Source organism: Sebastes fasciatus, chromosome 8 (assembly GCF_043250625.1).
Source record: "Sebastes fasciatus isolate fSebFas1 chromosome 8, fSebFas1.pri, whole genome shotgun sequence".
NCBI classification, from domain to species: domain Eukaryota; kingdom Metazoa; phylum Chordata; class Actinopteri; order Perciformes; family Sebastidae; genus Sebastes; species Sebastes fasciatus.
Genome location: NC_133802.1, coordinates 25545127 through 25560644, shown reverse-complemented (window position 1 = coordinate 25560644; position 15518 = coordinate 25545127). Strand labels below are relative to the sequence as shown.

The window sequence follows — 15518 nt, the reverse complement described above, 5'->3', positions numbered from 1 at the left end:
ATTATCATTATGAATGTAAACAATGAACATGGCTATTGTTAGTACTCACAGCTGTCAAGCTAGCAGCTTGTGGAAGACTCTGATGACACTCAATGAGTGCAGAGGCAGAGTGCACGCAGGTAAGCAGGTAGGCCGTTCAATCATTTCATTTGGGCCAAATGAAATGATTGGACGAGCTTATTACAGTCCTGCGACGGACACAGATACTGCATTTTGTTCTTTTTTTGTCAGAGCATTTGATTTATTGATTGCTGTCAGGATGTAATGAGAATTTCAACAAATATAACAAAAACATTTTGCCACTGACTGAGATTGATGGGGGACGAGGTAAAAAGAGTTTCGGCCTTTAAATATCTTGGGATTGAGATTGCCAACTATCTTACATTTACCGATGGTACAGCCTCTAAAGCCAAAAAACTGCAGCAGTGAATGAATTTCTTGCAACAGTTAAACCAGTTTAATAAGGATCATGGTGTCCTTTTTTATGAGCCAGAATGTCAAGGACTGCTACGAACTTCAGCACATCATAAAGACAGCGAGATCACTGCAACTGAACAGGCACTATTAACACAACTTTACAATGATCTGATAATCATAAATATGATGCAAATTATACCTAAACTTATAGCATGCAACAGAAATTTGAGCTGTATCGGAGGGGTTAAAATACGGCAACATAAAATCAAAACAATATCTATTATTGTTTTCATGTGTACTTGTTTATTGTGTGTATTGTGAACATGTGACCTAACCCATAGGGCATCAGTTTTTCATCATTTGGAAATACACTGGAGACCTTTTAATGTGCGTGACAATACCTTCCTTGTCACAAACTGAATTTATTCCCATATTGCGGTTTTAATTTTGCACTGCTGCTTTATCTTTAGTGTGTATGTGTGTGTAGGGTAAAGCAGACGATGGGGCTGGGGACTTTTGGGACATTTAGATTATAGAGCAAAAGCGAGCCTCTTATATTGCTCCGTGCTTGCACCGAGCAAAACTCTCGGGGGGGAGCGAGGGAGTATGTGAGAGCTTCAATTCTACAAGCTCCAGAAACACACTTACTCACACACACACACACACACACACACACACACACGCACACACACAGACACTCCCTGACCATTCAACTCCTCTTAATACACCTGTCTCTCAGGCGGTTCTCCTCCTTTTACACACTGGAGACAACAAACACATGAATGTAGACAGAAAAAGCTCTGCATTATTTAAAGAATCACACTTGGAGGTGTTGATGGATTATTTATAGCATAAAAACAATATTGATATGACTTTTTTTTACCAGCTATTTGCAAGTTTCATGACTGTCATTCTCTTATCTGTTTACCTGGGGACTTGACTTCTACAGTATTTGTAAAAAACCTGATCACTGCATCTGAATTTGTATCTGACATTTCACCAAGCAAAGCTTTTTGGCCACACTAGCGTCTGTTGGTTAGGTCAGTCCAGACTTAAACATCTGCTCAACTATTGGATGGATTGTCATGTAACTTGGTAGAGACATTAAAGGTGCCCAGAGGATAAATTCTGTTAACTTTGGTTATTGTCTAACCTTTCATCCAGCACTATTCAGCCCTGTTTCCTAAGATTTACATTCCCATTAACTACAGTACATTGCGAATCACGTTTCGAGGGAAACGTATATTGTCGCGGATTATGTTTGTTTTTGACGTATAACAAATACGTTTTTAATGACAGTTTACGGAAGTCCACGTAGGGAGGAGTTCAGGGTGGTTGATGGGTCAAACAAACACAGGACTCAACAGGAGCCCCGCTGTCTCAGCCTGCGCTGAGGCAGGAAAAGCCAACACTAGGATCAGATCTAAATCATGTTCATGGAGAGACCTTCATCTAGTCAGCTAACATTACTGCCAAGCAGATGAAATATAGAGTGATATTGTGGTTTTAGCTGACGTGTGTCGCCTCACTGTTTTGAGCGATGCTCGTTCAGGTATATTTAGAGCGAGCAAGCGCGAGCCCGACGCTGACTTTTGTTGATTTCACGGCAAGCATTTCTGAAAGTTACAAATAGTCCCTTTAAAGCATTAAATACACTAAGAGCAACGAAATTCCATTGAAAATAAGTATGTCTTGAAGTTTGAAGGTGAACATTTGATAAAAAGTGGAGGGCTATTCCAAAGCTTTGGAGCGGCCACTAAGGTGATAAGGTGAACAGCACTTTAAGGTTCGTAATTTGAATGACATCTTTGTACAACATAAAACAAATGCAATGGAGAGATAATATGCTCTTATTTTGTCATTCATAACCTCTTGATGCTAATATTTGTCTCACACAAAAAGTGCACGGATCAGATGAATATCCACGTTAAAACTCTACAAGTGATGTTATTCACGGTTGACCGAGGTGTTTACTGATTCTGTTATCCTGATCTCACCTCATTACCCTTCCACACTGTAACGCATTGATCACTGAAACCTGACAGGAGGATCAGAGCTACAGTACAATGTAATCTATGAGTCTCTTGAGAGGCAACACCTAAATTGACTGGAATCATCTCCACTTGCACGATGAAATAAAATCCAGACGAGTGAGTAAATCCACACAAGAGAGTGCAACCGTGCGTTCAGTTTGAAAGAAACACCCAACTGTCATTTAGGGAAATATACAGCGGCTGAACTTCTCCGAGTAATGTGTTATTCATATGAAAAATACGGCAGAGCTGCCATTGCAGTCCAGTAAACTCAATAAACTGTTAATGATAAAGCAAATTGAAAATGTCACAAGGTATACAAAATGCTGAAAGGAATTCAACCTTGATGAATGGTGCTGCATATTGGATCTTTATGAATTATGAGGCTATAAGGCTGACACCATTGTTCCATTTAAAACTCATTTTAACTGGCACCCACAGTCCTGGACACAATAGGATCTGTTATGACACTGAAGGCCAACTTTAGCACATTGTTGAACGAGTGCTTCACAAATTGTCAGACTCGAAGGTAAATTCTTCACTAAAGGAAAGCACTGAGCCTAATTCATCACAATTGTCTGCAGGCTTTAATGCGTGTTAATAAGGTTAACGTGTTTGAGAGGAAGAATGACTGAATGTCAGAATACTTCTGCTATCAAATAACGTTCTCACACGGTACGGCATGCAAAGCATTAGGACTCCTCTGGAGACATCAGCACCTTTCTTATCCACCATAATTCTCACAGACAGTATCATATTGTGGCAGCAGCTCAAAATGGACCATTAGCAAAATGCTCTATTGTTATTTTAATCCAGTTCTGCTAATTTTTTTCTCTTTGCTTGGCACTTTTTTTTCCCACTCTCTCTTCTCCCATTGTGCAGAGCACTTTTCAGGGATGAGGCTTCAACAGCCTTTTTATTTCTGAGTGTGGGTGGCAGATTCTGGAGGTTTAGGTCCTGATATCTGAAAGCTCACGGCTGATAAACCTTGTGCTTTTTCATATGAATATTTTTCATAACCAGATGTTACTTTGGCAGCAATTCAGACATGGATAAAAATGTGTTATATAAAATCCCATCACACTCATAATTACTTGAAGCTGCTATAATCAATATGTTTTACAATAATAATGTATCAAATGACGCTGTGAAAACATTGTGAGTACTAACGGCAGCAGGATGCTGTATATGTAGGACTGACTAAAGAATAAAGTACAGTACCTTTATGTTCATAGTAATGAAGGAAGATGTCAATCTGGTGCAATAGTTTTTAGACAAAAATAGCACAAATATGGCTAAGTGGCAGGAATAAGATATATCAGGCTTTGACTACACAGACATACTTGTTAGTAAAATCTATTCATTAATATGTTCTTCAGTTATTTATTATGAGGATACAGTATTTGTTCATTGGTTTTTAAAAAATGTTTTGTAATATTGTATTAAAAGTAACATCGGGTATACAGAAACGTACAAATGAAGCACAAATGTAAATGATTGTCCCTCCATATTTGGGTATGTTCACCTCCCACCCAACCCTAACCCATTGCCGATGCAAAAAGGATAAAGAAAAAATAAATTGTAAAAGGGAGGGAAAAGAAAATAAGATACAATACAAATTGACAGTAACAATAATTATAGGATAAATCCCAAACAACAGATAAAATAGGCTGATAAAACTTTACATCAAATACTCAATGCTTCAAACAAGATGTGTTCAGTCGTCTCATGAGTACCAAGCTCAGGGACAACACTTACAAAACACCATGTACTAATGGACAAATTCACTGTTTGTAGTCATTTCTGTTTACATTATTCAAATTTTGTCATGTCATACCTTTTTTGCTGATAGAGAGAAATACATCGCATATGCTATAAGTCTATTAGTCTGCACAAATACATTACGACCAGTTCAAATTAAAACATATTATTCATTCATAATTGTTCATTGTTGACAAGAGGTAGGAGAATGTCATATTACGCAGCCAGTACAACACAGTTAAAAGGGTGATTATGAGCCATTTGACTATATTTACTGAGCTCATGCATCACTTGTAAGGACTTAGTCTGAATTCCATAGCTCATAAGACTTTTAAATGTCATATGGACAGGGTCTGCAAGAATAAATACCAAATACTTCAACAGCGTCACTATAATTCATAACCCTGTAATTATAATGTTTTATGTTGATTTATGGCTTCATGACCAACATTTAAGTGCTACCTATTTTCTGATCGTTTCCCACTGACATGCATGCACCAGCTGTGATACCTCTATCTGCAGCCTGTTGAATATGCATTGCCTTTGTTGGAGCTGAGCTGAGGAGGGCTGTGTGCTCAAGCTCTCAGTCTACGCGACACGGCAAATACAACCCAGCATGTATATACACACACGCACGCACACACTCACTCACTCACATACACACACACGCAAATGGCTCTGTGGAGGCAAACTCTATTGTCAAGATACACAGGAATCAAATCGCTTATTCCCACTATGTTGGGTTTCTAATTTGTTGATTACGGTGGCTTAATCCTCCTACAGTAGATCCTGCTCCAGCTAAGTGATATGCTGCTGAGTGTGATAAGCTTTGAGACTGGCCAGGTGTTCATGAGCGCTGCTCTCATCTCCCACCAATCAACAACAAAACACAAGAGAGACACACACGTCCACTCTGATTTAAACATCAGAGATGAGCGCGACTAGTCAGTTAAACGTTGCTATCCTCGCTAGTAGGCACCAGAAATACCAGTCGGTTAAACGTATTATTATATTAATGTACACATTTAAATTACATATTGACATAATACGCGGTCATTGCTGTTGCTGTGGAGAGCCGCCACTCCTCCTGCAGCAGCGGTGGCTCTCCGTTCTGATCTGAACTCATCAGTCGCTCCTGACTCACTTCCACCCCGTCGCGTTCTCCCGGCCCCCGCCTGCCACCACCTCCTCTCCCAAATAGCGACTGGGTTCAGCAGTCAGTCTGGTTCTCTCCTGATTGACTGTATTGGCCAGCAGCACACTGAAACTAAGTTTGTAGCACCTGTGCTACAGACTAAAGCTAGCGACCTAGCGTGCTATGAATCAATGAAATGGGCTAACGCCGAATTCACACCAGTCAGCGGCAAAGTGCGACTCACCACAACAATTACATTTTTCTGCAGCCAGGAGGCGTGTTCATGTGTTTCAGGTGGGATGAAATTTTTTGTAACACAGGTCAACATGTCACAGGAGTCACAGGATCTGTTTACTGATTGGCTCTGGGTCCTCTCTGGCCGCACTTCACCGCTTTAACAGACTTTAATTTGGCTGCACTCCACCACAGAATCAAATTGCGACAGCTTGCTGAGCTTGGGAGTGGTCGCAGCAGCTTTTCATAGACATTGCATGGCAGCTCGCCGCAGGCTGTACTTCGCAGCTGCTTTGGTGTGAATTCCGGCGTAATGCCAGCTAGCTCAATGAATCAAACTTTCTCGCTAAGATACTAATGATATAAGCGATGCCAAACCATGACTCCTCTTAGACCACATTCCCCGCTGGCATTTGTCAAATTTTACACCACACACCGGGTTCTTGAGGCGCATTCCTAACCAGGTGACCGGAGCGGACACTGGGGACATGGATTTCAGCAGCATTTAAAATATGATGTGGTTATTGAAAAATGTGATTTCTTACTTTTAGGCTAGTCGACTAGTCTAAGTTTAAACGGCCATTTAAACGTCAGGGAAACTTGTCATTAGGAACATCCCTAACAAACATGATCCCCTTTACAATGACCCATTTAAACTCTTATTTTGACTCTGGGAAATCAGAATTTAACATTCAGGATTTAGAGTGCCTAGCTATCCATAAGCAACATGTATAACCTTTATTAGGACATGAGTATTATCCAGGATACTTTGAATGTGTAAACAAACTAAGTGACTTCTCCAGAGGTCAAAAACATTGGTGGAGGAACGCTGAGAATCATCTTTGTAGATAGACAATCTTCTGTTTTGACCTTTTATGTTGGAGAATGCCAGTGAGCTGCAGTGCAGTTATCTATCTGTCTTCCACAGGACTTCTGTAATACATTTCACCTTGTCACATCTTTTAAATAAAAAGGCACTGTTTGGAATTATCTCTATGCGTTGGTTGTGTTTTTCAGAATATCAGCTGCATGTGGTTGTCTAGCTTTGAAAAATACCGGCTCTGAGGTGTAGGAGTTAAGCTCTCCTCGGTAGATATCCTGTATTAGGGAGATAAATACCACAGTTGGCTCTCCAAAGAGTTCCAGAGATTTATGGATTGCTTCTGTGCAGCAGGCCTCTGGGAGGCAAATATTCTATGAAATCTTCCAAATGTTTTGGTACTGTGCAAAACACACACACAGACAGACACACACACACACACACACACACACACACACAGCAGACCCCAGCCATGCCTGTGAGGCTGAGCTGCGGCAGCTGCGACTATGGTTGTAGTATAAGAGACGTTTTTGCTTTGCTGAGTTTGGAACATCATTCATAGTGGAAAACAAACAAAAAACATAAAATGGGTGGGGTGGGCGGACTGTGTAAGGCTGTGTTCAAAATTGCATAACGTATTGCCTCCTACATACTTGATTAGTATGTACTACTGCATTCTGCCTACTAAATGAAAGATTAAGTATGCCATTACCAGCAGTTCACACTGAAGTATGCACTGTGTGATGCAGTCACATGACTGTATCACATGACATGACTGATGGCCTGTCTGAACTATAGACTGTATATATAAATAGACAACACATCTCTACTTCCTCCCACTGTACAAAAGTGAAGCCAAAATATCCCGATTTCGGGAGCTGCCATCTTGGAACCAGAGTTTGCGCAGTAGTGATCGTGGGGGGCTGGAGCCGAGGTATCAAAGCCCCGCCCACACACCCACCTGAGCCAATCACAAGCCGACCAAGGTCCCAGCTTGTTAGCGTGAGCCACCTAGCTGCTACGTTAGCACCATGGTAGCTGTTTGGCTAAAAAAGACACAACAACTCACCATAATATCTCTATAACTATATTTATGATTAAACTGACACATGTTCTATTACATAGACTTGTGATAGTTATGGAAAGTTAAAGTTACATCTCCTCGCTGTGACTACTTCACTCAGAGCAGCTGTCAATCATGACGTTTCACCTCCTTTTTATAGCATCAAATAACTGATTTAAATTAAACTTATCAGAAAAATTAACACTTGAACATATATCAGTAAGAACTACCGAAAATGACAGAAACCATCTTTGGGAAAAATGCATTTGACGTCTACTTTGACTTTTTCGTTTGGCCCATGTCCCATCCACTAACATGGAAGGGGCTGCAGCCAGCCACACGGGGGCGATCGAGATGTTTTGGTTTCACTTTTGCGGCGCTGTCATGTCGTCCATCTATATATAGCCTGCAGACTGACCCAGTCTGACCCAGCCAGCGGCTCTGTCACATGTCCGAAAACATTGCAGCAAATTTCCAAACTGACGTTATTTTGATAAACTGACCAATTAATTTCTCGCCTGAAAACGTATTAAATCTTAATAATGTGACATTTTAACAGCTTTTGGCCTGGCTCAGTCTGAAGAAATGTAATGCATTGTTGGGCAGTTAAGTATGTCCAGTAAACTCATGCCGCATACTCAGATAATCTTGCTAATCTAGTATACGTCTGGGCATTTCTCCTGTACACAAAATCCACTATGCAGTTGGAACGCATAATATATTCAACTTTACGTCATATTTAGTATTAATAGAACGTGAGTATGCAATTCTAAAAACAGCCTATATGTGTGTGTGTGTGTGTGTGTGTGTGTGTCTGGTTTGAAGGGGTCTGAGATGCAACAACCAGGGGTGTTGCATCATCCCATTAATTACTCCTGCTGCACAACGTCCTCCACAGCAGTGTACATGACCCACATGCTCAGACAGATAAGCAGGGCTGTAAAGAGCATGGGAATAGGGTGAAAAAGGAAAAGAAAAACAGGACAATATCCCCAATCAACTCCGCTCCTCACTGTTAAAGTTTTTATTTCGGCCTATTTCTCAAACCACATAATTTTCCACTGAGTCGCTGGGGACAAAATAAAATGTGTGTGTTGGGGGGATTCTTTTGTTCATTTATGAAGTATTTTAGTGGAAAGTGGCCCGCTGAGAGGCGCCCCCCCACCCTGGAGGAGGCCAGTTAGTGGGAAGGGCCATGACAGATAAATCTGATGCTTTGTAGAGGCAGTATTGATCCAGCAAAAGCTCACTACATGGATCAAGTATGAGCTCTGTGCTGTTAGTTCCCTCACTCAGTGGGATGGATGTGCTTCGGTGCAATAGAAACACTCTTTCTCATGTTGCCCAAACTGGACAAGCTGGTCATTAAAGCCAATAAAGCTGAAGGCTGCCGGCACTGTGTTGGGAAGTTGGACGGGAATTTCATGAGATCTGAACGTTTAAGAAGAAAGCAGTGTCATTGTTGGCCTAAATAGCTCATAGAAAATACATGAGTTTGAAAGTAAACTGAGCTAAATACAGCAAGTAGGGCTGCAGTTTACGGATATTTTCACTGGTGATTAAAACTAAAACATACAGACTAAAACAGACTAAAACATACTTTGACCAAAATTTGAATGTTAGAATTTGAATACGTAGGAACACCACTGGGAAGCAACAGAATGAAAAAAAAATCTAAAATAATGGACTCACCCTTTAAGCATCCACGATGCATTTATGTGCCATAGGAAAATGTACTTTACAATGGTCTGTGTGGTCCAATCCTGTCTCCTTACTAATTGCTACACCAGTCTATGATGAAACATTTATGGTTCACCCCCGTCCTCCTTAGCAACAGCAAGTTTTTCTCTTCCTTCTCTCTTGGTCATATTTCCAACCAGCATCCACGTCTATTTTGTCTCTTACACTATTTCACCTGTTCTGGTCCTTCTGGATTTAACAGACTGCTGAGCACAGGGTGTTTACGACACACACTCACACACACAGAGACGCACACACATCTCCAGAGGATAGGATCTCAGAGATGCAACACAGCCTATTTCACTGCAAATTAGGTTAATCACGCTCCAGAGAGGCCCAGTTAATAACCCTCATAGAGGCTATTAAGATGGCACCTAAATCACGGGAACATCTGAATATCTGATGGCCTCTTCCACAGTAATGCCACGCTTAGCCCTGGAGTTCTCGGTGGAGCTAGAGGACGACGACTGGTCATACAACCTAAGTGGCTTTAGACTAATGGTGTTGTGCAAGAGCAATTGTTTCTCACTGCAGCAAACATCTCAGTGTAGAGGATAATACATTAGGAACCCTGTTTCATTAAGCCAGTGATATTAATCACAATTAGACTATTACTCAGATAAAAAGTAGTTTTTCTTTTTTTGATCAGGGAGAATACACAGAATACTAAATACATGATCACCAGGAATATCAATACACATAAATCCACGCATAATCTCGGAGCTCTTACAGCTCACGATTCATTAAAGCCGCCTTCTCTCTTTTTCTTACTGTATAGACCCTTTTTCTGTTAGTAAATATGATGATGTATTTCTGTGGGTGGAGTGTAGGTGGAGGCAGAATAATTCTCTGAACATGTAGGCTAACGCTGCCCGGCAAGTTTTGTTGGCTTGTTTTTTTTAACAATAGCTGAAGAAAACATGAGTTTTTCTCAATATGTATAGTCACTGACTCTCAAGGACCGCAAGTGTTAGTGTTAAGATGGACTTATCAACAGGAGTCTTACAATATCGGCAAAGCGTTTCACAGATGGAGAGAAAATGTTGGTAATAGTGAACCAGCTCACGGCTGCTGCTACGATTAGCAGAAGACTAAACTATAAGCAGCATTTTCTCTCCATCTCTGTAATAGTTTAGCCTTCTGCATAGGGTGACCATATTGTCAACCCCCCCCGATAGGGGGGGGTTGACAATAAGTGTACCGCACGTTCATGCACATGCACATGTATGTGCTTATGCATGCACCATAAGTGTTTTTATCATGACGGGGGACAATTATTTCAGCACTTAATATGTGTGTGAATGTGAAATGCTCATCTTAGAATTTTTTAATAAGATGACTGATTGACTTACACACAGACAAATCAGTATTGAATTCAGACGCGCGGTCATGTGTCATTTCTGGTTGCAAAAACCAAAATGGCGATGGCCAAAATGTGGAACTCAAGGCTTCAAAACGGCAGTCCACAAACCAATGGGACTGCGTCCACTTCTTATATACAGTCTCTAATCACAGTTACTCTATCCCCATTAATTACAAGAATATATGCAGGCCAGAAAAAGCTAGACATGTGTAACACAGTCACCTGTACTTACAGTAGGCTAACATATCTTATCGTAGACAAGTGGAGACTGGAAGTGAAGCCCTCCTTAAAGGCAACTGGTGTCTCCACCAGTAATATTTTGCAGCTGCAATGTGCCGAGCCCTGATTGCATCTCCAGTGCCTCAGCGGTATGAGAGCTCGCCATGGGGAACCTAAAAACTGTGTGACGTTCATGAAAGATTGAGCCCAGAGATGCCGAGTCTGGAGAGATGAGTCCCTGCTGGTTAACCCTCAAGAGAGACACTCTCTGGTTTGAGCTTGTTATAATCCTGTACCATTACAGGAACTAAATGTATCTTCTTTGAGATACTCTACATACATATAAATATGTGAACCTTGAAAAATCCATTACTTTGACTGAAAAGTGTCACATTTATGTGGCAATGCATGTGCTTTTATTCAGGCTAATAGGACCTGTTGGTGTAGTGCATCTTCCTACTGGCACTTTGTTCTCCTTTCCATTAGCACCCTGAGTAATAGTTTTATGCTTTGGTAGTTAATGCTATAGGGAGAATTTAACTTCACACTATTCAAGCCAATTAAAAAACCTCCATTGCCAAAGTTTCAGTGGTGTGTTTTAATTAGGATAAAGCACTTTCCAATGATACTAATGATTCAATAACTCGATTTTTACTTAGTTGTTGATGCTCCACAGTAACACAACTAATGTATTTCAAGTGCTGAAACCATAAGTTGAGTCAATTGACAGAAAATGAGTCAACCACAATTTTGACCACTGATTAAAGTAATTTCAGCAATAGTGAGACACAATTCCTGCTTCACAAATATGAGGATTTGCACCTTTTCATTGCAAAGTGAATATCTTTGGACAGTTGGAAAAAAAGAAACAAGTTGAAGACGTCAACTTTGAAGTGCCAAGTTATGATGGGAATTTTTTAGTATTTTTAAAATATGTTTTTAGAAACTCCATTAGCTACAGCATAAGTGGCTACAGTTACTCTACAGGTGGGCTGGGCATTAAATAAAATAAAATAGTCATCACACTATGGAATATATTTCTATATCAATTAGGGCTGTCAAAGTTAACTCGATAGTAACGCGTTAATGCAAATTTGTTTTAACGTCATTAATTTCTTTAACGCAATCGATCTTCCAGAGGTTCTACCGGTCTCAGTTTTAAAGCTAGAGTGAAGATACTGACATTATATGAAACTAGAAAAAAACCTAAGAAATCCATTGGTCCAAAGGGCTCCCTTGACCTCTGACCTCAAGATATGTGAATGAAAATGGGTTCTATGGGTACCCACCAGCCTCCCCTTTACAGACATGCCCACTTTATGATAATCACATGCAGTTTGGGGCAAGTCATAGTCAAGTCAGCACATTGACACACTGACAGCTGTTGTTGCCTGTTGGGCTGCAGTTTGCCATGTTATGATTTGAGCATCTTTTAATGCTAAATGCAGTACCTGTGAGGGGTTCTAGACAATATTTGTCATTGTTTTGTGTTGTTAATTGATTTTCCAATAATAAATATATATATACAATTTGCAGAAAGCAAGCATATTTGTCCACTCACATGTTGATAAGAGTATTAAATACTTGACAAATCTCCCTTTAAGGAACATTTTGAACAGATAAAAAATGTGTGATTAATTTGCGATTAATCACGATTAACTATGGACAATCATGAGATTAATCGCGATTAAATATTTTAATCGATTGACAGCCCTAATCAGTATATACTGTAAATATCACTTTATGGTAAATATATGAAGAAATCACTCATAAAATAAACAAGTTGATCTTCAATTAAACTGCACATTTTTAAACTTATTTTTTATTAAAATTTGCTTGGAGTGATTAGTTTAAAATGACACACTTTTGTGAAATGATAACATGATACCATCATCATACCATTAACACTGAAAGTCTATGAACGATGATACTGAATTATCAGCTAGCCCAAATCCACAAGGTGTCTGCCCAGATTACATAAAGAGTAACTACAGTAAGCCTTCAAAATCCTTGGCTTTAATCTACTGAGGAATCAATCCATCCATCCTTCTCTCTAGGTTTGCTAAAGTCAGTGCGGTTGCATTTACTGTACGCCCACATATCAAGTTTCTGTAGGTGGTCTGTTCTTTGTCTGTTCCAACAGGTACACAGAAGCGTTCTCTGCACATGCTCACTGCCCATTTCTCTTTGTGGTTATCAAACCAAACTAATAATGTTAAACACAACGCATACTGGAGAGCAGTAAGGAAGGCTTTATCCCGCACATTTCCATCACTATCTGATAATAAATGACAATCACAGACAATACAATGTTTAGCCTGTGATAACAAACAACTGGAACATGGTAAATTACTACAAATTCCAGCAGTTCATCCCACATCCCAGTTTGACATTCCACATCATGTCAGCGAACGACAGGGAAATTTCTGAGGATGTAAATTGGTTTTCTCTGTGCCTCTGACCGATCCATCTAAAGATATGGAACATGAATGCATTTCATCTCATCTTATACAACTGTTCTGTTTACGGCGTTTACTGCAATTACCCTGCGAGGTCAGCCCTATAAGATGTACAGTGTGTGTGTGTGTATGTGAGTGTGTGTGTCATGCATAATAAATGAACGAGCGGCTGAAAATGGGCAGGAATTAGAGCCACCGGTGGGAATGAGATCCAGCAGGTGGCAAGAGAATCCCACCGCTGGCAGGTTGGGGCTCATTTCACAGCGTGTCATTACCTCTAAACCTATTTTACGGCAAATGAATGAGCTCAATTTTGGCTTTTGTTTGCAGACTTCCAGACTGAGTGAGTATAGAACTGATCTGTACACTGCTTCAGTTTGGACGATATACTTCTATTCACCATAAAAACAAAGTTATTATGACTAGAAGATATGTCATTGTATAATATAAGAACAGAAGGAGACATGAAGCAAAATGTATGGATGAATGAGGTAAACCCCCATTCAGGCAGTCTACATGTCATCCTCTCATACATACACCCACTATGCTTCCATATTTATCAAAACCAAAATGTATCCCATAATGCATCTTTTCACCTACTAATTACCTTCATTTCTTAATTTTGTGTCTCTATAAGAGCTCATGCATGTGTGTGTGTGTGTGTGTGTTCTCACAGGTGAAGAGGGACCTAACCTTGAAGCTGTGCATGCGCGTGCGTCTGCTGTACACGTGTGTTTTTTAAGCGCGCGCGTGTGGTGTCTGTGTATGTGTGTGTGTGTGTGTGTTTGTTGCATGCGCCGTACTGTTGGCGACCCCCAGTGTACAGGATGTGCAATTTTTCGATCATATTCTCCCTTTAAAACATCACAAAACACATCCATCCATATACAGTGGCAACACTACAGCAGGAAAATAGTCGGTTTATTTAAAGAAGTTTGGTGCAAGACATGTTGTTTTTTATATATATTGGCACATCTCATCAATTCCTGCAGACTCTGATAACTTGCAGTGGCGTAGATTAAAAAAAAACTATGTCGAACATCACCACAACACCTACATATTTCGGTTTCCCACAAGCCTTTTGCAAAAATTCCAGTGTGATTTAATATAACGTGGAATAAAAAATGTCTTACCTGCGCGCAACACTCCGTTTTATCCACATTTTGTCTCGACTGCCTGAATCCGACTCAGTCCTCCAGGTATCCTCCCATTTAGATGGGTTTTCCTCCACCAAAGTCGACAATAGCTGGTTTAAAAAACACTCAAGTGACGGACCTTACTCCGGCTGTCATGAACGCAACCATTATTTAAGCCATATCCAACATATTCAACGTTGCGCACATCAAAATTCCTCCAAAATCCCACCACAACAACAACAACAGGCAGGTGTCTTTTAAGTTGTCTATTGTTCTATAACGGTGAGAGGTGTTCTGCGCGTGCAGGCGGACAGGTGAGGAGCGGGAAACCGACTAGAGGTAGCCTCAAACTTTGCCTTCACGGAAATCTTTCATATCCTCCCACCCTGGAGACAGATGTAAAAGGTGCAGGAGAGCAAAAAAAAACACAAGGCTTGTAGTTCCTCGTCGCTGTGGAATGACAGCGCATCTTCTCCTACATTGTTGAAAGGCGGATAAACGTCCGAAAAAAAATTTGGGAGCTGGAAGAAGAAGAAGATGCTCGGTGGTGGTGGTGATGATGTGGAGCTCTGGAGGAGACTGAAGTCACCGCCTGCAGGGGGTCCTCATTATCTGCTCACATCTCTGGGAGGTGTCGAGCAGAGCGGAGGGGGTTATTATAGACAAAGTAACAAAATATAATAAAAAAAGAAAGAGGTGCACAACTGAAAAAAAGGAAGAGAAGAGGGGAAACGATGGAGGAGAATCCTGGAGAGGTTGTGGAGAGAGTTGTTTCCGAGGAGTTGGAGAGAGAGAGGGGGAATGAGAGAGTTGGTCGTTAGAGAGGAGGATGAGGAGGAGGAGGAGGAGGAGGCTGCTCCGTCTCCGTCTCCTGCTGCTGCTGCTGCTGCTGCTTCTCTTCTTCTTCTTCTTCTTCTTCTCTCAGACTGACGAACGACCTGCCCGCTGAGCGCCACGCTGCCGTGACGTCATTTTAAAGCCAAATATGTCATGTGCTGGAGTGTTCTCTCACCGTCACGTCACATGGGGTGGAGTGTCTCACGTCAATCACACACTCACGAGTAGAGTGAGGCAGATTATTATAGGTTTCAGCACTGTCCAGTACAGTAGGGGAGAGCGGGGTCAGTGGTGACACTTT

At 40.8% G+C, this 15518-nt stretch overlaps 1 protein-coding gene across 1 annotated transcript in view; it reads right to left on the bottom strand.

Moving 5' to 3' along the window:
- ajap1 (adherens junctions associated protein 1) overlaps window positions 1-14857 on the bottom strand; it is a 64091-nt gene extending 49234 nt beyond the window's left edge. Inside the window, exon 1 of the mRNA XM_074644650.1 lies at window positions 14378-14857. Coding sequence (XP_074500751.1) covers window positions 14378-14406 — 29 coding nt within the window. The 5' untranslated portion in view covers window positions 14407-14857. The remainder of the gene's footprint in view (window positions 1-14377) is intronic.
- Between the last annotated feature and the right edge of the window lie 661 nt (window positions 14858-15518).